The following is a 25,110-nucleotide window of genomic DNA, read 5'->3' as shown; positions in this document are numbered from 1 at the left end:
CTTGCTGATTTCGTCGTTGAGGACAGAGACAGTCAAGGATTGTGGTCGGGGATTCTCAGGAAGGAAGTACGAGGAAGAGGGACAGAGACGCTATCTTGGGGTCAGGGGTACAAGGCAATCGGCCGGGGCCGCCCCTGGGATTGCAGATGTGAACACAGACGCCCGCGGGCACACAGGCGTGCTCACCCGTCCCTCAATCGCCTCTGCAGCAGGGCGTCCAATGAGAAAGGGGCGTCCCACTTGCGATGAGCCCCGGGAATAAGTTTACCACCACCAGGACTGGAGGGAATCAAGCCACTATATGAGGATTGGAAGCCAGGTACGCATGCCCGGTAGCCACGTCCCCCCTCCCCAGGACAGAGGGGCTGACCCAGACACCTGACCAAAAGATCCTAGAGCTACTGAATATGCCCGGAGTGGGGCAGCTTGGGAAGGAAGGAGACGGGGGGGGGGGGGGGGCAGTCTCGAGTGGGAGGAGTCTCCACACAGTCCCAAACCTCGAAGGATGCAGGCACGAATACCCGCGAGTGTGGACGGCCTGGCAACATCCCTAACTCATTATGACAAGATGTCGCAGGTCTGGGGGATCAGGTAATTAGACCAGCGGTGCAGTAAACGTTTTCTTGGAAGTGAGCCTCAGTCTCCCCATTTGCAAGGAGTTTGGACGGGACCATCTAAGACTCCTTCTAGCCCTGCAGTCTCTAAACATGGGGGTGGGGGATTAGGGGCTGTGTTTGAAGTGAAATCAGGGATGGCAGACACACACATCCAGAAACAATCCTGCACTTAGTGTCAGAACCCCAGGTCAAGACTCAGTCCCCGTGTGATGTCACTAGGGCAATCTGTGATTTCACACTGGTCACCCAGGCTTTGTAAACTCTGGGCCCTGACAGCCCAACTGATCCAGCCCTCCAGATTTAAGGGATTAAGCCATCTATATCGGTCCAGCTCAGCTGGAAAGAAGGAGCATTGGGTGAGGTTTGGGGGAGACTGAAATAACAACACAAGTACCAACACACACACCCAGGAGGAGACAATCACATTATTTAACCGTCAGTCAGAATGGACACTGGGCTAGATGGGGTCCTTCGAGTCCCTTCCATCCATAGGCCAGACATTAACCCTTTAATTGCAGGATCAGGGAAGGCTAAGAGGTGCCAGGGGAGGACAGGATGGCCATGACATATTCAGGGGGCTAAGGGCCATGGCAATTTGCCAGTCAATATGGAAGAATTTCAGTATTTTAACGTTTTCTGAACCCAGACTCTGCATAGCCCCTCAATATTCCGTTTCTTCCCTGGGGGCTTAGCTTAGTGCTCAAGTAGCAGGCAGCTCCTACCAGACCCACACCAAGTGAAAGAGGACAGCAGATTTGTGGGTCAGGAGCCAACAGCTGGTAGTAGAGATGAGGGAACCCCACCTGGGGAGGAAAAGTCAGAGCCCTGAGGCAAAGGAGACCATATATTCCAGCATTCACAGTGGGTACTATACGTGGGATGTTAGGGAGGTGGGGTTCAGCCCAGAAATCCCCCATAGTCACTGAGGAAAGCCCTGAGGCAAGGATGGGGTGCCAGGCCCCCCTTTGTAGAGCCTGTCTCCAGCATCTGGTTTTGTTGGCATTTCTCTCTTTATCTTTTTTGTTGTTTTGTTTTCCACTCTTTAAATAATTAATATAATTATTTTTAAATACAAAATACACAGTGTCCTTCCTCTTCTTCCTCTTGACTGAGAGGTGAGTTTTAAATAAGGGTCCCAGTTCTCTAATGGGTCACAGGCTCCAGGTGGGAGGGCTGGGAGTCCCAGATGCCCCCTTGCCACTGGGGTGCCCCAGCCGCCCCCCATTCACCCCTCCCCTGACCGCCCCTGACTAGGGGCTCTCAGTGCCCTGGTCCAAGGCTCCCTAGATGGTCAGGAGTCTTTGTGGGAGGTGGCACAGAGCTGATGCTGTGATTCCAGGTGGGCCTGGTTCTGAAGGGCAGGGTCAGACAGAGACGGTCCTAGCCCATGAAGCAGACAGGCCCCAGCAGCACCCCTCCCCGCCTCGGAGGGGCCCCCAGGTCTGAGAAGGAGGCGTCCAGCACCGGCAGCTGCTCCAGCACAGGCGTGCGCACTTCTAACACCGTCCGGCCTTGCTGTGTCTTGAGAGGGAGACGGAGAGGAGGCGTAAGTGAGGTGGAAACACCCACCTCCCCTGGTCTCTCAACCCCAGTCCCAGGTTTGCCTCTCCTCTAAGCATCTAGAGGCCATCCAGTGACTCAAGATGTACAGACTAGGGATGTAAGAGGCCCACCTATGATTCCATGAGTGCATGTATTTGCATGTATGAGCCTGCATGACACCCCATGTGACACCTGTGTACGCGCACAGGTGAGCCCCACCTGGACAGCTCATATAAGCTTGGTTCCCATCCTTCCCACCCTCCTTGCCTCCTATTTAAGCTCCCTCAGGCATTGGTGACACCAGCAATCTGGCTGTCCCTGACTGCCCTGCCCAAAGAGTGTCCCACCTCCTTCCTGCAGCCTGATCTGGGGTCCACACCCCACCCAGCTTTCCTGGTTCCCACCTGACAGCCGTCTCGGAATTCTTTGACATAGGGGCTGGTCTCTGGGCTTAGCTCATCCTCATTGGCACCCCGGAGCCTCAGGGGACCTTCACGCGATGCTCCAGAGCAGGGGTAAGAGACGTCCTGATGGGCCGAGACACTGAGCAGGCGCAGGAAGGTAAGCTGGACCACACCTACCAGGGAGCCCTCTGAGTCCACGTAAGAGAACTGGAAGGAGAGAAGGGTCAGAGGGAGACACAGGAGGGTCTAAGGAGCATCTACTGAGCCAGAGCAGCTGAGCCAGGGTCATGCGCAGGGCAGGGACAGGAGGATGGGGCTGGCAGAGGAGTGAGGGCCAGGGAGGGAACCAGGGGGCTGGGCCTAAGTGAAAGGCACACTTCTGTCTTGGGGTTTCAAGGGAGGGAGACACAGCTTCCAAGGACAGGTGAGAAGGAAAGAAGGGAGTCAGGAGTGGAGGAGGGTCAGCAAGCTGGGGGGCAGGGGGCAGAGAACAGCAAAAGCCAAGGAACTTGTCACATGAACCCAGAAAACACTAGGCTCTGAGGGGGTCATGCTAGGGCAAGGGAGGAGTAGTCAAGGGATCTCGCTCGAACCTGTGTGACGTCGTCCCTGGGTGTCACACACGTCTCCCCTCCTGCGGTAAAGTTGCAGAAAACCCGGAAAGCATCCCGAGCACAGCCCTGGTTGGGGTCCACCCAGTACTCTCCTATTGGGTAAAGGACAGGAGAGGTTGGGCCACCAAGGTCCACCCCACATTCCTCCTACCCATTAACTGAGAGCATTGTGAGGAGGGCTGGGGGTATTGGGGGTGCAGGGGTCCAAGGTGTCAGAAACCATGTGCAGTTTCCCAGTCCTTCTCCCCCCCACTTCAGTTTCCCTCATCACCCCTACTCGACCCCTACCCCCAACAGTGACCCCAGGCTCCTCAGAGTGGAAGAGTATGACATTCTTGCAATGGGTACAAAGTATACTGTAGGTATTCATGTGTATCCATCTGTGTACACGCAAGTGTGTGTGTTTAGCTACTCCCATGGACACTTGCTGCCATGAGCTTGGTAGGACCATAGCAGCTGCTAAAACACTGAAGTACTTCTGACCTGGGTGGTTAAGAGCCCCTGTTCCAAGCCCCTCATCCCAGCCCAGCACCTTCCCTAAGACCCTCCCAACATGGACTCTGCCTGCTCAAGGCCGTTGCCCTGAGGCTGGTGCTCACCATCAGGCAGCTCGGGATGGCACAGCTTCAGGTCCTGGCAGGTGCGAGCAGGGCTGTCCTGGGTCCCTGTTGGTCGCCTCATCTGCTCAATCTCCTCCCTCAGGGAGTCAAGTGAGCCAAAGATCTCCTCCAGCCCCCTAGGACTGCCTGGGGCACCCCCTGTTGGCATGGCCTCGTCTTCCTGCATCAGGCGGCCTCCATCCACTGAGCGTCGAGTCTTCTTGGGCATCTGGATGGGCAGCGGTTGGATCACCTCACCCGGAGGGCCCTGGGGAGAGAGATGGAGAGGGGAGATATGAGATCAGCATGATGATAAAGCAGAGGAGACTCTGCAATGGAAGACAGTCAGAGGCACAGGCCCTGCCCATAGCTTACCGGGTGTCCTGGAGGACCCTGGACGCCCTTCTCTCCCTTGGGTCCAGCTGGGCCCTGACAACAGAATTAATGGGGTCAAGGAGAGGTCAAGAGGTCAAGCATGGGATCAAGGTCACAGAAGGGTTAAATCATTCTCCCAGTTGGAATGAGGGGATCCACTGGGTAAGAGGTAAGAAAGCTGGGGGAGCAAAGGTCAGAGCAGCAGGGTCACTCACTGTGGCTCCTTTGGCTCCTTTGGGGCCAGCAGGTCCCTATGAAATGAAGACACAAATAAATGGTCACCACAGAGAAGGACAGGTCATGGAGAAATGGACAGGCCCAGGTCACAAGTCCACAGGACCCTAGGTTACTATAGGAGGGGCAGCCAGGTGGGAACACAGAAACATTCCTGGAGGAGGAAACGCTGGGGACACTCAGGACAGTTAGCCTGGTGCCATGAAAAGCCACTGGGAGGTCTTGGAGGTGAGGTGTAGGGGTTTAGAGGAAGAACAGATGGGTACTCACAGGGAGACCAGGGGGCCCTCCAGGACCAATGGGACCAGATGCTCCTGGGATGCCCTAGGAAGAAGAGAGGGCTTGTTCAACTAGGACCCTCTCCCAGTCACCCCCAGTATCTATTCCCTCACCCCACAGTGGAGTCCCCAACCTCACTCTCCCACCTCCATCATGATTCCCACCCAAATTCCCAAGACCTTCAGAACCCACCGTCTCTCCCTTCTGTCCAGGGGAGCCCTGAGGGCCAGGAAGTCCTCGATCACCCTTCTCTCCTTGCTCTCCAGGGGGCCCGATCAGTCCAATGAGACCTGGGTGACCCTAGAGAAGGGGACAGGCGGTCTTGGGGATGCATAAAGAAATCATATGGATGGGGAAGAAGGGCCAAGACATAAAGAGAGAAATGGGTACAGGGTCTGTGGACAAGAGCAACAGCTGTGAATGGCCCCAATGAATAAGGTGCCATGGGTTCTGGAGTCCTGAATCACAATGGTAGACACTCATATCCCCATAGGTCTCAGGGGTGAGGGCGATGGGAGAGACACCCAGCCGAAGTCTGTCTGCCACTCACCTTCTCTCCCTTGGCTCCAGCATCACCTCGGAGGCCAGGAAGCCCTGGGGGTCCCTGTGGGGAGATACGAAGTCACTCACTCTAGGGAGAGATGCCACCGAGTTCTCCCCTCCCCCACCTCCTACTTCCTCTAGAGATTCAGCTCAGTGACCACTGCCCCGGGGCACCCACCCTTCCCACACACCCAGCCCAGTCCTGTCACTCACCACAGGACCTGGGGGCCCAGCCTGGCCTGTGGCTCCAGGACGCCCTTGTTGACCCTACAGATTGGAGAGAACCCTGGAGGTCAGTAGAAGCATCCCCACACTGCACCTTTCCCACTGCCCATCCCCCACATTACTCACCACTGCACCTGGGAGCCCCCTCAGACCATCAGGGCCAGGCTTGCCTGCTGGGCCTGCAGGACCCACAGAGCCTGTCTTCCCGGGGGCACCCACAGCACCAGGATCCCCCTGAAACACACACAAGGAAAGTGTCCTAAAGGGCAGAAGGAGGGATGCAGGAGGTCCAGGGGTCCAAAATGAAGGGGTGAGCTCTTCTTAGGAAGACTGAAACCTCAGGAGTTCCCGGGGCAAGAACAAGTCCAGAGCCATTATCCCCACAAGGCTCTACACGAGAAAGGTGGACATGGGGAGGCATCTGAACACAGGGATCTGAGATGGGGAAGATGGAGGGAATGTTCCAGCAGGGCAGCCTCCCCCTCACCTTGGCTCCCTTCTCTCCTTGTCGCCCCTCTGGACCAGGCGTGCCAGCAGGACCCTGTGGATGGAGGCAGGAGGGAGGAAAAGATGAGGCACTAGGCGGCCAGGCTCTGCTCATTCCCACTCCTGTCCTCTTGTACACAAACACTCACATGCACACACACGTACAAACATAGCCACAAACACAGAGGGCCAATTCACAAACTAAGAACAAGCACAGCCATGCCAGTTAAAAAATCTGATAGTTCTATACATTTGGTGAACAGCCCACATCCCACCTAGTGGCCCACCTCCTGCTCCAGCAACTAAGAGGTTAAACCCTGGCTAGCAGGGGGTCTCTGGAAAAGTCAGCCCCTCCTCCAGCATCCATTCTGATTGGTCACTAAGCAACATCACCCCTGGCAAGAACAGATAGACCCAAACTCCAAGAACAAAACCCAAAAGTAACAGCACCTGATAAATGACTGCTTATGCACACGCACACCACACCCAAGAACAATCCCGACACAAGGCCCGTCACCTGCCATTGTCCAGCCTCTCTCTACCCTACCCAAGGACTACCACCCAATATCCTAGGCATCCACCTCTCTTACCCGCTTTCCAAGTGGTCCAGGGGGTCCATTCTCCCCAGTGGGTCCAGGGGATCCCTAGAGAGTGAGGAATTAGAGAGGTTAGTGGCCTCCAGACCAGGGACCCCTTAAGAATGGAGAAGATGGGTACAGGTTCTGACAGCTGCGCTCAGTGGGGCAGAAGGTGGGGGTCACTGGTCACTCACAGGCTGTCCTGGCTCGCCGTCTTCTCCTCGGTCACCCTTAGCACCATCCTGGCCCTGCAAGGATAAATCAAGGTCAGAAGTGAGACCCCAACATGGCTGGCATCACCCCAAAACTACCAATCCTCCCATTTCTCTGCCTTCCCTGCCACTCCCCAGCTCCCCAAAACCCAAACCCATCAGCTTCACAGAGCCCCTCCATTCAAGCCCCACTCTCTTTGCCCCTTCCCCTCCCCTGGGTAAGACTCACCCGAGGGCCACCTTCCCCAGGGGGGCCAGGGTCACCAGGAAAGCCAACAGGACCCTGATCCAAAGGGAAAACAAAGGTCAGAGTCACAGCCCCCCAAACCCACCCAGAGCCAGCACAGACCCCCAGGGTATGGACAATACCACATTCTTCATCTCTTCAGGCTGCACCCATGAGCAGCACCCTTAGAAGAGGGTGTCAGCGTCCCCTCCTCCCCACCTCCCACCTCCCACCCCGCATGCCTTCTAATGCCTTCAGGGACTGACTAGAGGGCAAGCTCACTTTCCTTTGGCATTCCAGGCCCCATGCACCCCTCCCAGGAGACTCTGTTCACAGAGCCCCCCTCCATTGCATCGCCCGCCCCTTGGGCTCCCACACTCCATTGTCTTCACCCCCACGCCCATATTTCCAGGTCTCCCATGCACCGGACTCTCCCTCTCGCACTCCTCCAACTCACAGGATTCCCTTTGGGGCCATCATCGCCTGTGGGGCCTTTAGGCCCTGGTGGTCCTGCCTCTCCTGGCTGCCCCGACTCTCCTTTCTCTCCACGTTCCCCACGTGGACCCTGGAGAACAAGTACAGGGTATAGAGGGTCTCGAGGGGATCTTGAAGATCAGGGATGCAACCCCAACTTCCAAGACACCTTCAGCCTCCCCTAACCCCCTTGGGGACAAAGTGAGACACACAGAAAGTCAGACCTCTGGGGGAGTCCTCTGGCCCCTCTTCCCCTCAAGGAAATGATGGCAGGGCTCACCCAGGCCCAGGAATCATGCTGGCAGCAGAGACTCCTGGGCTCCAGAGGAGTTCCAGCTCCAAGGGGTCACAAGAAAGATGCAGGTACAGTAGGAGGGTGAAGGGCATTGGGGAGTAAGACCTTAGAATTGTCACTCACCTTGACACCTGGCTCTCCCTGGACCCCTGGAGACCCTGACTCTCCTGGCTCCCCCTAGAAAGAGACTGAGTCAAAATCTTTCTCCCCACCCCCAAAGATTCTTGATATTCCCCACATCTCATTCTCCTTCGTACACCCAACCAAACTCTGCAGAAATCCAATCCTCATCCCCAACCCCCAAGACTGGTTCATCCCCCTCTTCCCAGTTACCTTCTCTCCAGGGGGGCCCAGGTTCCCAACACCTCCTGGGGGACCTTGTGGGCCCTGGAAGAGAAACAGAAAGAGAAGTCATTGTCTGGGAAAGGCAGAGGTCTGGATGAGGGCCCAAGCCACAGCAGCAAGGTAGCCAGAGCCAAGAGTCAGGGGATTCTCTTGACACCTGAGAAGGCACTAGAGTTTATAGTCCGGGAAAGGAAGGCAGAGGACAAACCATGTTGGCCTGAAGTGACAAGGCTGGGAGGACTTACGTCAGCACCATTGGGTCCAGCTGGGCCTCGAGGTCCTGGGGGGCCAGGTGGGCCCTGGGGGGAAACAAATATGCCAGAGATGGGGAGGGGAAGTGAGAGAAGGAACTTAAAGGACAAGCATGGATGGGGGCTGGGGGAGCAGAGGTCCTGGGCAGAGGGCAGGGACAGGGTGCAGACAGCAAGGTCACAGTGGGGTGTCAGGCTAGGGGTTGGCTGGGCAGGTAGTGATAACTAGAGGTGGGGTGGAGTCTCTAGGGGTCACACTTACCATAGGACCCACGTCTCCTGTTTCTCCTTTCTCCCCAGAGGGGCCTGGCAAGCCCTGTGTGGGTATAGAAAGCACAGACCCAGGTGACCAACCCACTCAAAGCACAGCCCCAGGCAGGCAGCCCCCACAGTTCCCTCCCCTCAGATTCCACAGACCTCCCCAGGCCTCTGTCCCCACCTCCCTAGTCTTTACCAGCAGGCTGCTAACAGGGCTCTCAGGCAAACATCAGCCTCATTCTGACCCCGTGTTTCAGCCCCTGTGCCCACCCATAACTCACCTGAAGGCCAATGGGTCCTGGGGGCCCATTGAATCCTCTTGTTCCTTCATCACCTTTGGCTCCAAAGTGTCCCTGGGGCCCCCGAGCTCCAGGCTCCCCATCTGCTCCCTGGAAGAGGAATAGGGACAAAGACAAGGACACAAAGATAGGTCTTGGGTCAGGTGTTCTGTGGCACCACACAGAGCTGGGCACCAGATCCAGGGCCCCCACTTCCAGCCCCAACCTCAAGGGCAGAGGTGAATCCATGGAAGAACAGAGACTTTCAGGCCCTTAATTGAGAGGAAAGGGGCACTCACCGCTGCTCCAGGCTGCCCCACAGGACCAATGGGCCCAGGGGGTCCAGGAGGGCCCTGGAGGAGAAAGGAGAGTCAGCAACATCAAGACAAGGAAAGAAACCAGGAGGGGGTGAGGTTAAAGGCCAGGAGGTCAAAAGTCAAGATCATGGGCACTTACATGTTCGCCCTTGTTCCCTTTGGTGCCCTTCTGACCTGGGTCTCCAACCTCACCCTGGGAGAGGACAGTTGAGACATTTGAGAATGGAGAAGGGCAGAGGGAGCAAATAATAGGACAGGAACCAGGTGGTCATGTCCAGATCAGCCATCTCATCTGGAGAGAAGATTGGTCCCATACCAGGTAGGTTCCCTTACCTTGTCTCCATCCTCTCCAGCCACACCCGGAGGTCCAGCAGGACCAGGAAGCCCCACAGGACCCTGTATCCCATCACGGCCAGTGGGACCAATGGGGCCTTTCTCTCCCTATGGAAAATGAAGAAAGGAGTCATGGCCAGGATGTGACCCTCACCCTCAAACACTCCCATAGGAAACCCCAGAGCTATCACCCCACTGCTCACAGACCCCGCCCCCCAGGGCCCCCAACACTCACCGGGACGCCCTTCTCGCCTGCTGCTCCAGGGGGACCTTGTGGACCTGGACGCCCTGGGGGACCAATGGGTCCCCCAGATCCTGCTGCACCTCGCTCCCCAGGGGAGCCCTAAGAGATGAGATGGAGTAAGGCCCCTCAGAAAGGAGACTCCAGGTCACCTATATCAAAGAACCCTGACCACGGTTCCTAGGAGAACTAAAAGTCACATACATCCTAGCTGACCCTAGACTCCCTCTGCCCAATCCCATGGCCCCTGCCAAGTGCTGTACCTCATCTTTCCTCATCCACCCTTTTTCCCTGTTCCTTCCCACTTCCCATCAGGGACCCCAAACTCACTGCAGGGCCAGGGGGGCCAGCCGGACCTTCATTCCCCTTCAAACCAGGTCCACCCTATGAAACACAGATTTGGAGCAATAGGTGAGATGGAAAGGCGGGACTTCACAGAAAAGGGTTTTACACACACTGGGAAGGATGAGGGTCAGGGAGAGGAATCAGGCTCAGAGAGATGGGAGCAGGGAGTGACACAGAGGAGGGTCAGGATGCAAGGTGACTTGTTACAGGCAGTTGATTTTGGGGTCACACTCACAGCAGTGCCCGGGAGGCCTCGCTCTCCTGGGAAGCCCCTTAGTCCAGCAGGACCATCTTTCCCTGGGGCTCCAGGGGGACCAGGGTCACCCTAAAAGGAAAAGAGAGATGTTGAGCCACATCATGTTCCCAAATGGGGCAGAGAGATCTCAGGCCCTTTAAATTCTGTTACCCATCCCTTTCAGCACCCCAAGTCCCAGTCCCTAAGGTCCCCTCCACAAGCCCCTCACTGACCTTTGTGCCTTCTTTCCCAGCTGTGCCAGGCAGTCCCTGCTCTCCAGGAGGCCCTGGGGGGCCTGGGTGACCCCTCTCACCCATGGGGCCGCTTTCTCCTGCTGCTCCCTGAGGAAAGGCATAATCCCATATTCAGCCCCTTCGTCCCACCCTCTGTACAAAGCAATCACTCTGGCCACCTCCTAGAGCCCTTCTATCCCTGCCCCAACTTCCATGGACTCCCCAGGCACTGCTGGGTTTGGCCTTTCCCAGTATGGAGTACCTGCACCACCTGGCATCCCTGTTGGGAAACTGCCTCTTCTACAGGAGGGAACTATCCCAGAAACTGAGATTCAGGACCCCTGCCCCAAATCCCAGCCCCCAGGGTCAGCCAGGCAATGCAGGGATAGGGCTATGTGACTGGGAGAAGAGGGTCACAGGCATTAACTCCAGGTCTGGATTCCATTGTTCCTGGGGGCAGACCTACCTGAGGTCCCACCACTCCAGGAGGGCCAGGTGGGCCCGTCTTCCCTTGGAAACCCTGAGAGAGGAAGACAGAAGAGAGCAGTCAGAGCAGGTGAGGATAGGAGGGCAAATCCCAGGCTCCCAGGGGAAGGGAAGGGTCACTCCAAACTCTGGGCTGGGTCTGAGCAGCACCAGGGCACACTCGCTCTTCCAGGAGGACCTCCCATAGGCCTTCCAGATAGCTCTGGGGTTTGAGGGTCTGAGGGGGCCACTCAAGAACGAATGACCAGAGTTGGGTGCAGTGACACATGCCTGTAATCTCAGGGACTTGGGAGGCTGAAGCAGGAGGATCATGAGTTCAAAACCAGCCTCAGAAACTTAGCAAAGCCCTGAGCAACTTAGCAAGACCCTGTCTCAGAAACAAAAGGGCTGGGAATGTAGCTCAGTGGTTAAGTACCTCTGGTACAAAATCCCTGGTACAAAAAAAAAAAATGAATGAATGACTAAGGGCCATCACTTACCACTTCTCCTCTCTGGCCTGGATGTCCTGGCAGCCCATCTTTCCCAGGGGGGCCCTGGAAGGAGTTCAGATGTCAGGTGAACTCTAGCTGGGAAGGGGGATAAGGTAGAAGGACCCTGAGAACTAAGGTGGGTCAGAGATCAACAGTCAACTTACTGGGGGGCCTTTGGGGCCAGGAAATCCATTTGGGCCCTGCGGTCCAGGGAGACCCTAGAGACAAGAGATGGGCTCAATGAAGAGAAGGGCAAGGGTGCTGGCCAATGGAACACAGCTTCCTCTCTGGGGAATGGGACCCTCAAGCCACACTCACCCTCTCTCCAGGGGGGCCATGGGGGCCATCACCACCTGATGTTCCCTGTGGGGAAAACAGAGTCAGGGGGTAGGAGAAGCTGCTTCCCAACTACCCCCAAGGTAGGAAGACTAAGGGAGAGTGGAGGTTCAGCCGGCAGAGGGCAGTTAGAGCCCTGCAGAGACCACTAACCTTAGCTCCAGACTTCCCAGTGGCACCTCGGGGCCCCCGCTGACCCCGTGGACCCTAGGGAAAGGAGAAGAGTTGTCAGAAATGCCCCAATGCATCAATTTGGATTTTGAATCACCTGTTTTTCTCCCTTCTGAACTCACCGTGGGTCCCCGTTCTCCCCGAGGTCCTGATTTTCCAGACAGGCCCTGGTGGGAATGAAATAGAGAGAATATCACCCGGGGGATGACTCCCCACAGAGCCCCCACGTCCCCTCCCGCCCTTCCATCTGCATCCACTTCCTTCTCCCAGCTTACCCGGGCTCCCTTCTCTCCACTGGCTCCAGGAAAACCAGGAAATCCCAGAGATCCCTGGGAGGATGGAGAAGGGAGAAAATTGAGGAGTCATGAAAGGTGACACATTCCACAAGGGCCAAAGGGGGTGAGGAGAGGCCATAAAGACAGCATTTGGGGCGACCTGGGCCTTGCCAATAACTAGATAGCTCTGGACAAACCCCTGCTGCTCCCTGGGCCTCTTTTTAAATCTGTAGAATGAAGGTTGGCTAAATTCTGTCTAGGGTTCCCTGCTGCTCTGCTTCCTGGAATCCAAGACAGGCGAGGGAAAAGGAGGGGCACAGTGCAACATCATATCACCTTGGGACCCTGTCGTCCAGGGTAGCCAGGAAGACCAGGAACACCCAGCTTGCCCTGTGGAGGGACAGAGAGCAATTAGGAATGGAAGGAGGAACAGATACCCCTCTACCCTGGAGACCCCAACCTTCAGAGATGAGAGCCAGTTCCCAGCAACACTCCCCAGCCCCTGGTCACCTGCCCCATGAATTGCCTGACTTTTGTAGACTCTTCCCAAGTAGATTTTCCCCAACTCCAGTGCTAGGATCTTGCCTCCCACATGTCTTCTAACTAAAATCTGCAGCTACATCAAGTCCTTCAGAGTCACTGTGATCTGGCCACTGCTTACCTGTCAACCTCAGTTCCATCTTTACCAGCACCTACTGCTACTCCACCAAGGCTACTCCCACCAAGGCCAGTCAGTCCTTTTGTAGCCCCTGTCTGCTTGCTCAGGCAGTGTACCACCCCAACTCCTCCCCATGTACCCCTTTCCTCTTGATGCTCTAGGTTTCATCCAGCCAAGGCAATCCCAAGGAGCAGGGATTCTGTAGCCAGCCTGCCCAGGCTCAATCCTGCAAAACAGGACTGTCGTGCCTACCTCACAGGGCCGATAGGATGAATTAGCACAGCACCAGGCCACAACTCTCGCCTCCTCTTCGACTCTCTCACAGAAACTACTGCTCTGAGTCTGGACACATTTTCACTCTGCCTTGCAGGTGAAAATGCCCCTCAATGCCTTCTCTAAACCAAATTTGTCATAATGAGGACTTTTTCTGGATTTTATATATATTCCCACTCTGCTCAATAGTGACCAGAAGGAACTATGTACACAGAGGGGCATAATTAACGCATTGCCATCTTAGACTGACTCCCACTGTTGGCAGCCCCCACACAAACTCTGCTCCAGCACCCCTGTGGGGCCACCACATCCCCAGAGGACCCAGGCCCAGACTCTCATCCCTGTCACCTTTTCACCCATGAGACCAGGGGGCCCAGGGTCTCCAGTAGGTCCAGTGCGTCCCTTCGGCCCTTCGGGGCCATCTTCTCCCCTGGAACCAGGGACTCCAACCTCACCCTGAGTGAGAGGTTGGGGAGGTGAGTATGGAGAACTGGAGGAGGGTCTGGGCCCCAATAAGAGAGGTGAACACCAGTGAGGGTAAGTGGAGTTGGGAGGGGTCCCAGAAGCTACTGTGGGTCAAGAAGCCCCACAGGGCAGGGTGAGTGTGATTGGAAGCCCAGTGTGGCACCTTCCATGGGGCTGTCATCCCAATGGGCTCAGATTCTAAAGGGGCCAAGGCACTGGAATTGGGGAGGAATAGTCTTAAGGAATAAGCTGGCAACTGGGGACTCCAAAGTGAAGGATCATTAGGACATGGAGTTGAGGGACCCGTGTGGGGGCTTTTACTCACCCTGTCACCTTTCACACCTATGTCACCTTTGAACCCAGGAAAGCCGTCCTCACCCTGAGAAAAATGGAGGTGAGAGGACACCACAGATGATGGAGGGTTGGGAGAGTTAAAATGAAATGCAGATGGAAGAGAATACAGGTGGAGGGTGGTTTTCACAAGGTGGGGAGCAAGATGGAACAGACTAAGGGAAAGAGGTGGTGAGGACGAAGGTGCTGGGAAGCTGGGGGCCAGTGCTCACCTTTTCACCCTTATGACCCTTCAGACCCCGAATTCCATCCACACCCTAAAATCAGATGGAGGATAAACAGGGATCAGAGGATGGAGGCTGAGTTGGAAGGACCAAGCTCCTAAGACCCCTATCTGGCTCCCCTGTGGTCAGTTACCTTGACACCTCGAGGTCCTGGGTAACCTAGAGGACCCTGAGGTCCAGAAGGACCCTGGAAGAAGAAAGAGAGGCATTGATAAAGAGAACTTAGGATGTCACTGTGGAGACTTCAGGGAGTGGAAGAAATGGAAGTACAGTAAGATACTTGAGTCTGGATAGGGTTCTAGGGTGTGGGGACTAAATATATTGTCAGAGCTATGTGAATAGTGAAACAAGGAAATTCCAAGGACTTTGAAGCCTCAGAGTCTTGGTGGAGATTTTTAGAAGGTAAAAGGAGGCATGGAAGATCTCACCTGGTTTCCTTTGATTCCAGGGGGACCTTCCTTCCCAGGGTGACCCTGGAGGTAGAAGATGTAGAATGTGACTTCTGGTTCCTGTCACCTTCCCTTCACGCCTTCTTAAACTTCTTCCAACCCAAATTCCCCCTGTGACCTAACAAAGCCTAACTGACTGTGGACAGACACCACCAGTGACCTTTCAGTGCAAGGGACACACTGTGTGGATGGTTGCTAAATGAGCTTGGGGGTGATGCACTGGGGAGAAGGGCCAAGGGAAATTTGGATTAAGAGATGGGGACACACTTACCGGGGGTCCATCTGAGCCAGGCATGCCAGGGAGCCCTGGTTTCCCTCGAGGACCCTATAGGAAGATGAGGAAGATTAGGGTCACTAGAGGGGTCGGGAATAACATAGGTAAAGCTCCAGTAGATATCCCAAGCCCTCCCTACACACCCCCTCCCCCAAATCACTTAGCCACTCACCTTCTCTCCATGAGGGCCGATGGCACCCTGAGGCCCAGGGAGACCCTACACACAGGGAGAGAGAAATCACAGGGACCTCACGGGGTTGGCCATTCTCTTAAGCCACCCTCCGCATTCCCATTCAGAGCATGAGCAGCGAGTGACTGCAACCCTTAATTTTCTGTCCCATCCAGAGTCTGACCCCTTGTGAAGCCCAGGGAAAGTCACTAAAGGAGGACAGTGTGGGTAGGGCCACTTACCTGGGTCCCAGGAGTGCCCTGTTGTCCAGGAGGTCCTGGCTCTCCCTGGGGTCCCTAGAAACATGTGGCCAGGCAGGGGTCAGAAGGAGATGGTAACAGAACAAACATGGCAGACAGCTGCAGGGCCATCCAAGAGAGTGGAGCCAGGAACAGATGGGGGTTAAAATGGCAGTGAACATGCCACCATTGCCAGGTCTCCATGCCCATCACTCACCAAGCTCCCTTTGGGGCCGTGGGGACCATCCATGCCTCGGACTCCCTGAAACATGAGAGCGGTGTGAGCAGGCTGGAATGTGGGGCCAGGCCTGCAGGGACCTGTGGTTTCTGAGAGGCCTGGTCATTGCAGAGGGTGGACTGAGCAGACGCTCATCGGTCAAACCACCAATTCATTCCAAACCTAAGCCATCCCAGCCATCCCAGATCCGCAGACCTTGGGTCTGTGGGTTAGAGGGTTTCTGTTTTGTTTTTCTTGAGTATTTTTATTTCATTTTGGCTGCACTCAGGGCTTTTGGTGCACTGTGCCATATGGCCCTCCAAGTGCTTCTCGGGGTGAAGGCTGGAGCAGAGATGGGCGGCCAGGGGTGGGAAAGCTCACAGGAAAGTGGAGCAGGGAAGGACAGGGAAAGGGAGAAAGGAGTCAGTTTGGAAAGGTAAAGAATTGGAGAGGTCAAAATGTAAGGTCAGGGTTAGAAGTCAGGCAGTCACTTACCGGGGGCCCAGGAATACCAGGGGGGCCTTTGGGACCAAGAAGTCCTCGGGGTCCCTGCATTCAAGATTGGGGAAGGAGATAGCATGATTGGGTGAGAGAACACATGTCTTTTATGTACCCCGTCCCTAGAACCTGCCTCCAGCCTGACCCCTTGGGATACTCACCGACTCTCCAGGCAGCCCCCGAGGCCCAATCTCCCCATCATCTCCCTAAAGGAGGAGAACACAGTGAGAAAGCAGACTTGACTTCTAGATTTCTCCTGCACCCAAACCCTGTCCTTGTCACAATACTTACCCGATCTCCATCTTCACCAGGGGGCCCAGGAAGGCCCTGGGCACCAGTATCACCCTGGAAAATGGAGTTATAGCTAAGAGGGGTCTCAGAGTCCCCACCACAGACAGACATTGATCCTCCTCAATTACCCAACCAATCACATTCACTGAGCTCCTGCTGAGCTCCCCGGCCACCCTTCCTTGCCTGGAGATCCCTACTCCCCTCCACAGAAGATCTGCCCTCATCACAAAAGCCAAGCCCCTAATATACTCACCCTATGGCCTTTCTCCCCAGGTAGTCCTGGGAGTCCATCAAAACCTCGGTCACCCTAAAATGAAGAGGGACACTTAGAGTGAAGGCCCATTCACTTTCCCAACCTACCCCTCCTCACTGTGTCCTGAGTGGGGAGAGACTGTACCCTGGGGATACCTGAGCACTAATGGGGCTGGAAGTTATAGGCATCACAGAGGGTCCCAAGCCTTTTACCTTCACTCCAGGTTCTCCAGGCATTCCTCGGGCTCCATCAGCACCTGCTCGTCCCTGGAGATACAAGGGAAGTGTCAGAGCAAGCAGGGGCAGTCCTCCCCCATCCAAGCCCCATCTCCCTCCAACACCCATCCCACCCCTGGGGTACTCACCCTTCGCCCAGCCTTGCCAGGAGGGCCTGTGAGACCCTGAGGTCCTCTAGGCCCCTGGTGAAGAAGGAACAGAGACAGGGTTAATGACCTAGATGGGGTGGAAGGAGACACTGGGCTAAGAATCAAATATGAGAGTTGTCACCTGAGGTCCTAGGTCTCCAGATTCTCCTTTTAGGCCAGGGCTCCCAGGCTGTCCCTGTAAGAGAGAAGAGAGGATGGCCATGTTGAAGGACATACCCAACAGTGACCTCAAAGCACCCCCCACAAAAGAAGCAAAACAACTGCCAACCTGGTTCTTTTCCAGAACCATTCATACCCACACATGCAAATAAAGGAACCTCTTCCACAATACTCCATTCACTCACCAGAGGTCCAGGACGGCCTGTGTATCCCATGGGGCCAGGGGGTCCACGGAGCGCCAGCTAGGGGAGCAGGAGCAACAGCAGAGTTGAGGAGGAGGCAGCTGGAGAACCCCAACCTTCCAAATTTGCCTTTCTGTTCCTAATCCTCACCCCTTGCTCTATATTCTTCCCAACCCAAACCAATCCAGACATTCCCAGTTTTCCTTTTGCCCCAACCTAAATTTCTACTATTTTCCCTTTCCCATCAAACTTCATTAGGAACCCCTCTCCCCCAACCCTCCTTACCCGTGCCTGCTGCAGAATCGCCTGGGCCTGAGCTTCTTGGGCTGCCACCACAGGGCCCTTGTCACCTCCACCACTACCAAACCGGAACTAAAGGGCAAGGACAGAAGATCCAAGTTATCTTCCAGGAAATCCATGTGGCCTTCCCAGCCAGAGGCTTCATCCAACATTTCTGCCCCATCCCCAGATTCTGGGACACCCCTGTGCCCTCCTCCAGCATCTCCTGTGGGTTCTGGATCAACACTTAGAAGTTTTCAGAAGCTCATCTCCTGCCCTTCTCCCCATTCTCTGGTCTCTTCCTCCCCAGCCTCTCCTTTGGTTCTAGGCCTCTGAAATAGAAGATTTCCTGCCCAGATCTAGATAATCCAAGTTTACTTCTAGAAGACCCATGTTTGATTCTAAATCATTTAATAAGGCCCCAATTCCCTCACCAAAGATCCATGTCTTTGAGTTGATGGTCTTTAGAGACTCTTCATGGCTTTTCCCACCTTCTGGTTCATGATGACATACCACAATTCCCCTGTACTCCCCAGAAGCCCACTCCAAAGCTCAGAAGACTACTCACTGGGAGCATGAGGGATGTGCCAGGAGGGCCAGGGGCCCCATCAGATCCAGGAAGTCCTGCTCGGCCAGGAGGGCCCTGGGAAAAAATGAGAAAGATAGGGAGACAAGTAAGAAGATGTTGGGGCCTGGACATCATTTTGAAACCTTCCTCAATAGAATAAATGTTGACTTCCCTAGATCTTTCCAGAGTTCCCCACCCCTGTGGAGAAAAATGTGGGTGAGACACCAGATTACTCCCCTCCCCAACCAGAATATGCCCTCCTTCCTGGGTCATGTGACACTCAACTACCCCTTCAAACAGGCACCTAATAAAGAATATTGAAGATACTCCGTACACACACTGAGTACAAAGGCAGCTCCCCACCCTCCACAGCAGAACACGCCCTTACCCTCTCTCCAGGGTCTCCAACTGGGCCTGGGTTCCCCTGGATGCCAGGAGGACCAGCCAATCCCTGAGGAACGAAAGAGGAGAAGGTCAGGTGTAGGCATCAGACAGAAGAGAGTCGTGTGCCTGAGGGAAGCTCTCTACAAAAGAGGTCTGGGAATCTGGAAGCCTTCATTGGAAGGACTCTCCAGAGTTCTAAGAAGGAGACCTGGGTGCAGGCAAGGGCATGGATGAGCTTGTAGGAAACATCTCTGAAAAGAGAACAGAGGCTAATGTCTCAGCAACACTCACCGCAGGGCCTTCTGGGCCAGGGGGTCCCTCCACAAGCATACCCTGTGGAGTCAAAAGTTAAAAGTCAGAGACTACAGGGCCAGCACCCCCACCTCTGCTTCCCTTTCTTCTTCCCACCTCCCTCAGCTCAGTAACCAGTGTAACTTACAGGTTCCAGCACTGCAGGCTCACCCTTTTCTCCCTTCAGCCCCCGGGGTCCAAGGGCAGCCTGAGGGAGACACACATGTAACCCCCAGTGGGGTCTGTGAGCAGCCAGGATACCAGGACTGCCCATCCCAACTCCAACTTTCATTTTCAGGTTCCTTGGAGACCTCCCTAACCCTGCCTCCAAATTTCTCAGTTTTCCTCCCTCAAACTCCCTCTTCACAGACCTCCCAAGTCTACCAAGAAGACCTTAGGGCTCCCCACACCCTCCAGTTCCCAGCCCCACCTCAGCAAATGCAACATCTCCATCTCCCCGAGAACCTCTTTCTCTTTCTGAGATTTCAAACCCTCGATCTTCCCAAGCCCTCTTCTGGAGGACCTCACCCTATCTCCCAAAACTCTCTTTGACCCCAGGAATCCTTAGAACCTTAAGAAATCATTCACTTCCTCAGCCTTACTCCAGTCCATCAAAAAAGAATCTAAAATTATAGATAGATTTTTCATTTGGGGGTTGGGATAGGACATGGATTCATATGAGAATCTGATGAAAGCTATGAGTCTTTCACCAGAAAATATGCCCTTATACATAAAATTTTACTTAGAATTTCAAGGGGTTCACAAGTTTAAAAGTTCCCCAGTGTTAAGCATACAATTCTTTTTTAGTTATCAATAGACTTTTTAAAAATTATTTATTTATATGCAGTGCTGAGAATTGAACTCAGTGCCTCACATATGCTAGGCAAGTGCTCTACCACTGAGCCACAATCCCAGCCCAAGCATACAAATGTTAAGTAGATTTGCAGAGCAGACCCCACAATAGCCCAAACTCAAAATTCATACCTGGTTTTTGGGCTCAGTTATCCAGGCCTCACAGTGGGCTCCCCAAATCCTCCCAGTTCCTATCCTAGCAAGGATGCAACACCCTTCCCCTGGCCCTCATTTATACTCCAAGCCCACCAGTTCCTTCCCTTCCACACTTCCACTCAGATGAATACTCCAAATTCTAAGATCAGAACCAAAATAAGAACAGGGAGAATGGAGGATATTTACTACCATCACCACCTCTCAAAGATCTTCAGAATGCCCCCCCCCCAATCCTGACCAAATGGCAATGATCAGTTCCCAAATCTCCCAAATCCCAGATCAACCCCAATTACCCAGAATGCAGCACAAGGAAAAAGCAGCAGAGGGTCAAGGGTGGCAATATTAGAGAAGGAAGGTGTGGGATGAGGCAGCAGGATACAGGAGGCAGCCATAACTGCAAGGCAGGCAAAAGATGAAATGGAGTAGACAGGAAATATCCCAACTGACAGGGAGTGTTTGAAGACATGGGAAACCACTAAAGAAGACAAAACAAAGAGACAAACACTTGGAAGCAAGAATGATGCCAGGGCCAAGAAAAATTAAACATGGCCAAGATGGCTAGAAAACAAACTGGACAAACAGGAAGTGGTTGGACAGGAAGAAGCCAAGAAAAGAGGATCCAGGAAGTGGACCTTCAACAAAAACATGGCTACCATGAACCAGGGAGAAAAGAAATTCACAAAATAAATAGAAAGTGATTCCTGCCAAGGGAATAATAACAGTGAAAGGTAATTCTTCCAGAAAAACACAAATATCAAAGTTAGGACACATAAAAAGTTACTAGGATAAATAGCTAGGTCCACAATGGAAACTTTATGATTTTATAACCTGAGACTCACAGGAAGTAGGTTATTATCAACGGAAATTGTCATGAGACAGCATGAAAAACTAGAATCAAGACACAAATAATAGATCCTTTGTAATCCAACCATACACTGTCACCAAGATGGATGCCATAGCTAGAGAAGACAGGAAGAGACACATAAGAAGTGGCCTGTGGCTTAGAAAATATGACATAGGAAGTTGGATTGTTTTGACAGCAACATGAACAAGAAACTGTATTGACCTAGACTGAATGATGGAGACAGACTAAAAGTGGACACAAGGTAATTGTTTACTAACCAAAAGTTTTATAAAATCCAGCTTGATATAGGCAGGAAGTGGCTAAGAAAGACAGGAAGTGGCCATAGGATTTTAAAAAAGAAAAATCCCAATCACCACAGGCAGAAGGATCCACAGGAGTCACAGGGTAATACATCTGGCAAAGGAAGGCAGGAAGTAACTTTTTCAAGCAACATAGACATCTTATGTAAACAGAAAATGGCAAAACACCAATGGGAAGCAGCTTACAGCCAACAGACAATGACCAAAACCAAAAAGAAGCAATTCTTGCAGTGCCCACTGGTGGTCAAGATGGAAGAGGAGCTCCTTTCACTTACGGCTCCTGAGTGATCTGTCTCCGCGGAGAGGGCAGGGCCAAGCTCCGTCTCCTCACGATAATCGTCCCCATAGCCATAGGTGTAATCGTAGAGCCCTGCTGGGGGGTCTGTGCCACCCTCCCCATACTCGTCTTCCAGGAACCTGTCAGCTGTGGGGGGGACCTGGAGATCTGTCTGCTCCTTCCCGGGGATGGGGAGGGAGAGGGGGTAGACGGGGGCATTAGGGCTAACAGGAGGTTTTCTCCGGGCCCCAGGGTTTGATAGCTTCTAACCCAAAGGATCCTAGGCCACAGGGATCACAAAACTCAGTGGATTGGGATTACGAAAGTGGGGACAGAAACAAGTAGGAAGGGGTTGGGAACTTTTCTAGCAGGAAGAGCAAGGGGAGTGGCTGAATTGAAAGGGCATAGCCATCCAAGGCCAAAACTGGGGAGGAATGTCCAGAAAATGGGCCCCGAGGGGGGATAACAAGGGTGGCCGGAGGGCGGGACACAGGGAGGACAGTCCATGGACATAATGATAGATAAGGAGTCCAGAAAATGACCAGACAGAGAGAGACTAGGCAAAGAAAACAAAAGTGACAGCCTTGAACAGAAAATGAATCCTCGGGATGGAAATATGACACAGAAAGTAAGCCCACTAGACACTGACATGGAGAGGATCCTATTCTGGAACCAAAGGATAACAGAAAGAGGCATGGACATCAAAGAAAAGGGCTGCACTTAGACAAGCAGACCAATAGGTCTGGAGTGACCAGAAGACAGAAGCCACACAGGGATATGACAAAGAGCCCTCCGGCCAGGGCTGGTTCATCAAGAGATGCAGGGCCAGGGGAGTGGGTCCCAGAAGCCCACTGCCCCCAGCTGGGATGAGGGTGGGGGTGGAGTTACCTCCTCTGGGAGTGGTAAGGGGCTGGACTCCAGGACTTCTTCCTCTTCACCTGGGGTGGGGTCCTAACCCCAAGGGGAGGGGGAGGAGAGTAGCGGAGAAGGGGAGGGGGAAGGCAAGAGGAGGTTAGAGCACACAGGGAGGCAAAGCAGCACCTGTCCCGCCCCAGGGCAGTGCGATTCTGTGCTGGGGGATGGGGGAAATCTCAGATCTTGCAGCCCCTTTGGAGGGCAGACACGGGGGAGAGTAAATCCCCGAGGTCTAGAGGTTTGGGGGCAGAGATCTGGATGCCCCGGCTCTACCTGCCGGTAACCGCTGCCTCTGGTCCTGGGAGGGGCCCGGGCAGTGGGGGGAGCCGCCCGACGAGCTGGGCGTCGAGAGGGGGAAGGATGGCCACCTGCTGGACCAGAGCCTCCAGCTCGAGAGGGCCTCCGGCCTGGTGAGGGGGACGCCTGCCGGGCCGCTGAACGCTTGGCAGGTGGGTTAGACTTTCGGGGAGGGGTCCGACGCCCCCTAGGGGAAGGGGGAGCCCTGTGGTTGGGGCTCTGAGATCGCTGCAGCAGAGAGACAGGGGAGGGGCAGCGAGTAAGTCAACCTTCATAATCTAAATATATGGTGTCTCTCCCCAGAAACTAGGGAGAGGAGGAAAATGGTCCAGGAGGTGTTTGCAAGGGGTGCTGGGAATAAGGCGAGAAATATAGGGGTCCCTCCAGTTTACCTGATAATCAGGGGTCGTCCCAGTAGTCATCACATCGGAATAGAGGGGCTCGTAGTCATAGTAGAGAGACTCAGTGGGCTGGGATAAGGGAAGGGGGGTGGGAGGACGGGGTAGGGAGAGGAAGGAGATGGGGTCATTGCAGGCAGGAAGGGTGGGGAGGGACAGATAAGGAGATGGTTTGGGAGGTGGGAAACAGGAGACAAGGAGTTGGGAAATAGGTGAGGATAAAAGGAGAGGAGGGGGTCAGGAGAGAGATAGGGAGAAGTGGGAAAGGAGTGGGCCCCACATGTGGGACAGAAGCAGACATGATTAAGAGATTGTTCCTTCAGTCTTCAGACCACTGACTCAGATCATATCTGTCACCCTAACCACCCAGAACCCACCCAATCCAGTTTCCTTCCCTTTCCCCACCACAGCCCCTATCCTGCATCTCTATGTTTGGGAGACTAGAAATGGGAAATTAGGACTCCCTCCATTCCTACCCATTCCCTGTTTCTCTTCCTTGGTCTTACCATCTCGGATTTTTTTCTTCCTATTGCTGTCTCCCCTACTCTGGTCTCCCACCTTCTACCCCAAGGCTTGTCCCTCCCCCACTATCTCCCAATTTATTTTTATTTTTCTCAATATGGGGGAATGGAATCCAGGGGTGCCCTGCCACTGAGCTACACCCTCAGCCCTTTATTTTGAGACAGAGTCTCACAAAGTTGACAGGGCTGGCCTCCAACTTGTGGTCCTCCTGCCTCAGCTTCCTGGGGAGCTGGGTGATATGTGCACCACCACGCCCAGCCTCCAATCTCTTAATTCAAGAAAGGGATGGAAACCCAAGAACACAGTTCCAGGTAGACTGGCAGAGGATGAGACACAAGCAGGGAACACAGCTCCCAGCCATGAATTCTTCATAATGACTCTTTTTATTTTTAAATGAAAATAAAAAGATTGATGAATGTGGACTGGGAGGGGAAGGGTGATGGGAATGGGCAGGTACCACTGATTAAGGGAGCTATGGAGAGGAGAAAGTGAGCCCAAAAGGGATGGAGAGCCCTGGAACATTGGGGGCTTCCCCTGGGGAGTTGTCTGGGTGTCATCCCTCCCTGGAGTGTGTTGCAGTTGTGGATTTGCCCCACTCCCTCACCTGCCGCTGGGGTTCCTGGTTTTGTGGCCTATGAAGTCTTGATGGTTGCTGCTTTGGAGATCTCTGGGCTCTGTGAGGCTGCTGGTTCTGAGGTCTCTCCCTCTGGCTCCCTTCACATTCCAGATCCTTTTGTTCACAGGATTGGTAGGCGGCTTGGACTCCTGGAACAATGAGAAGCTCCTGGACATCACCCTGCAAAGATATGAGAAAGGAACATCCTCAGAGAGAGGTGCAGAGAGATTCAGAGAGAAACAGGGAAAAATATGGGATAAGGGGTAGGAGGCCAATCCTAGGTAAAGCTACATAATGGGAGAAGGTTGTTACCAGTCCTCCCATGAACACAGCCCTTTTCAGTTTTCAAAGGACCTCACAGGACCTTTAAAACAACTTGGAAAATCAGTAAGACAAGAATCTTTATGCCCATTTTTCAGATACATTACATTCCAAATAGCTCAAAAGCCTCAATGGCACACACCTGTAATCCCAGTGACTCAGGGCTGAGGCAAAAGGATTAAAAGTTCAAGACCAGACTGAACAACAAAGTGAGATGCTGTCTCAAATAGAAAAAAAAAAAAATTAAAAAGGCTGGAATGTAGCTCAGTGGTAGAGTGTCCCCGGTTTCAATCCCCAGAACCAGGGAGTGGAGGGGAGGGCAATGACTCCCTTCCATGGTCACTCCCTCAGAGCAGCAGAATCAAGACTAGAACACAGGACTTCCAACTTCAAGTTCAACACATATTGCCTACTCCCTGCCCTTTGTGATAATGAATGAGCCATTCACAATGGCTTCTTGAGACAGAGGTCTATGCTGTTGCCTTGGCTTTATAATGGCAGTGATGATGAGAATTTTTAGGACCTCTAGAAATTGGGGAGGGGAACTTTCTTCTGAATGCCAAAGTTATTTAATTGTGCCCACACATGTTATTTAGAAACCCAGCCTTACACATAGTTTGGGCCACTGTATCATCTCCAGTGCTAAATTGGGAGCTCCTTGGGATTCAGAGACAGGTATCCATAAAATGTTTATTAACTGGGTAGG

At 53.8% G+C, this 25,110-nt stretch overlaps 1 protein-coding gene across 3 annotated transcripts in view; it reads right to left on the bottom strand.

Annotated features, from left to right (window-relative positions):
• Positions 1 to 1,440: 1,440 nt before the first annotated feature.
• The window catches only part of Col11a2 (collagen type XI alpha 2 chain), a 28,406-nt gene continuing 4,736 nt past the window's right edge, over positions 1,441 to 25,110 (bottom strand). Inside the window, exons 5-66 of one of the 3 annotated variants that reach the window (XM_046464550.2) lie at positions 24,072 to 24,263; positions 22,940 to 23,017; positions 22,224 to 22,286; positions 21,334 to 21,513; positions 19,035 to 19,094; positions 18,887 to 18,928; positions 18,600 to 18,662; positions 18,212 to 18,286; positions 17,650 to 17,736; positions 17,368 to 17,424; positions 17,145 to 17,198; positions 17,003 to 17,056; positions 16,851 to 16,904; positions 16,639 to 16,692; positions 16,386 to 16,439; positions 16,256 to 16,300; positions 16,092 to 16,145; positions 15,597 to 15,641; positions 15,383 to 15,436; positions 15,144 to 15,188; positions 14,969 to 15,022; positions 14,677 to 14,721; positions 14,382 to 14,435; positions 14,237 to 14,281; positions 13,999 to 14,052; positions 13,557 to 13,664; positions 12,614 to 12,667; positions 12,278 to 12,331; positions 12,125 to 12,169; positions 11,985 to 12,038; positions 11,814 to 11,858; positions 11,660 to 11,713; positions 11,505 to 11,558; positions 11,006 to 11,059; positions 10,540 to 10,647; positions 10,307 to 10,396; positions 10,057 to 10,110; positions 9,721 to 9,828; positions 9,486 to 9,593; positions 9,292 to 9,345; positions 9,135 to 9,188; positions 8,839 to 8,946; positions 8,562 to 8,615; positions 8,294 to 8,347; positions 8,037 to 8,090; positions 7,827 to 7,880; positions 7,392 to 7,499; positions 6,938 to 6,991; positions 6,691 to 6,744; positions 6,509 to 6,562; positions 5,920 to 5,973; positions 5,559 to 5,666; positions 5,421 to 5,474; positions 5,215 to 5,268; positions 4,857 to 4,964; positions 4,656 to 4,709; positions 4,367 to 4,402; positions 4,152 to 4,205; positions 3,777 to 4,044; positions 3,157 to 3,269; positions 2,564 to 2,770; positions 1,441 to 2,138 (exon numbers count right to left, since the gene is read on the bottom strand). In XM_046464550.2, the coding sequence (XP_046320506.1) occupies positions 1,998 to 2,138; positions 2,564 to 2,770; positions 3,157 to 3,269; positions 3,777 to 4,044; positions 4,152 to 4,205; positions 4,367 to 4,402; positions 4,656 to 4,709; positions 4,857 to 4,964; positions 5,215 to 5,268; positions 5,421 to 5,474; positions 5,559 to 5,666; positions 5,920 to 5,973; positions 6,509 to 6,562; positions 6,691 to 6,744; positions 6,938 to 6,991; positions 7,392 to 7,499; positions 7,827 to 7,880; positions 8,037 to 8,090; positions 8,294 to 8,347; positions 8,562 to 8,615; positions 8,839 to 8,946; positions 9,135 to 9,188; positions 9,292 to 9,345; positions 9,486 to 9,593; positions 9,721 to 9,828; positions 10,057 to 10,110; positions 10,307 to 10,396; positions 10,540 to 10,647; positions 11,006 to 11,059; positions 11,505 to 11,558; positions 11,660 to 11,713; positions 11,814 to 11,858; positions 11,985 to 12,038; positions 12,125 to 12,169; positions 12,278 to 12,331; positions 12,614 to 12,667; positions 13,557 to 13,664; positions 13,999 to 14,052; positions 14,237 to 14,281; positions 14,382 to 14,435; positions 14,677 to 14,721; positions 14,969 to 15,022; positions 15,144 to 15,188; positions 15,383 to 15,436; positions 15,597 to 15,641; positions 16,092 to 16,145; positions 16,256 to 16,300; positions 16,386 to 16,439; positions 16,639 to 16,692; positions 16,851 to 16,904; positions 17,003 to 17,056; positions 17,145 to 17,198; positions 17,368 to 17,424; positions 17,650 to 17,736; positions 18,212 to 18,286; positions 18,600 to 18,662; positions 18,887 to 18,928; positions 19,035 to 19,094; positions 21,334 to 21,513; positions 22,224 to 22,286; positions 22,940 to 23,017; positions 24,072 to 24,263 (4,605 nt within the window). In that variant the 3' untranslated portion in view covers positions 1,441 to 1,997. Of the gene's footprint in view, positions 2,139 to 2,563; positions 2,771 to 3,156; positions 3,270 to 3,776; positions 4,045 to 4,151; positions 4,206 to 4,366; positions 4,403 to 4,655; positions 4,710 to 4,856; positions 4,965 to 5,214; positions 5,269 to 5,420; positions 5,475 to 5,558; positions 5,667 to 5,919; positions 5,974 to 6,508; positions 6,563 to 6,690; positions 6,745 to 6,937; positions 6,992 to 7,391; positions 7,500 to 7,826; positions 7,881 to 8,036; positions 8,091 to 8,293; positions 8,348 to 8,561; positions 8,616 to 8,838; positions 8,947 to 9,134; positions 9,189 to 9,291; positions 9,346 to 9,485; positions 9,594 to 9,720; positions 9,829 to 10,056; positions 10,111 to 10,306; positions 10,397 to 10,539; positions 10,648 to 11,005; positions 11,060 to 11,504; positions 11,559 to 11,659; positions 11,714 to 11,813; positions 11,859 to 11,984; positions 12,039 to 12,124; positions 12,170 to 12,277; positions 12,332 to 12,613; positions 12,668 to 13,556; positions 13,665 to 13,998; positions 14,053 to 14,236; positions 14,282 to 14,381; positions 14,436 to 14,676; positions 14,722 to 14,968; positions 15,023 to 15,143; positions 15,189 to 15,382; positions 15,437 to 15,596; positions 15,642 to 16,091; positions 16,146 to 16,255; positions 16,301 to 16,385; positions 16,440 to 16,638; positions 16,693 to 16,850; positions 16,905 to 17,002; positions 17,057 to 17,144; positions 17,199 to 17,367; positions 17,425 to 17,649; positions 17,737 to 18,211; positions 18,287 to 18,599; positions 18,663 to 18,886; positions 18,929 to 19,034; positions 19,095 to 21,333; positions 21,514 to 22,223; positions 22,287 to 22,939; positions 23,018 to 24,071; positions 24,264 to 25,110 lie in introns of those variants that run through there. The other 2 variants (XM_058585601.1, XR_009228642.1) reach the window with 2 other exon arrangements.

The sequence above is a fragment of the Marmota monax genome, unplaced genomic scaffold (genome assembly GCF_021218885.2).
Source record: "Marmota monax isolate L192 unplaced genomic scaffold, Marmota_monax_Labrador192_F-V1.1 WCK01_AAM20220418_F8-fsc00211, whole genome shotgun sequence".
NCBI classification, from domain to species: Eukaryota; Metazoa; Chordata; class Mammalia; order Rodentia; family Sciuridae; genus Marmota; species Marmota monax.
This window is presented reverse-complemented; position numbering and strand designations above follow the sequence as displayed.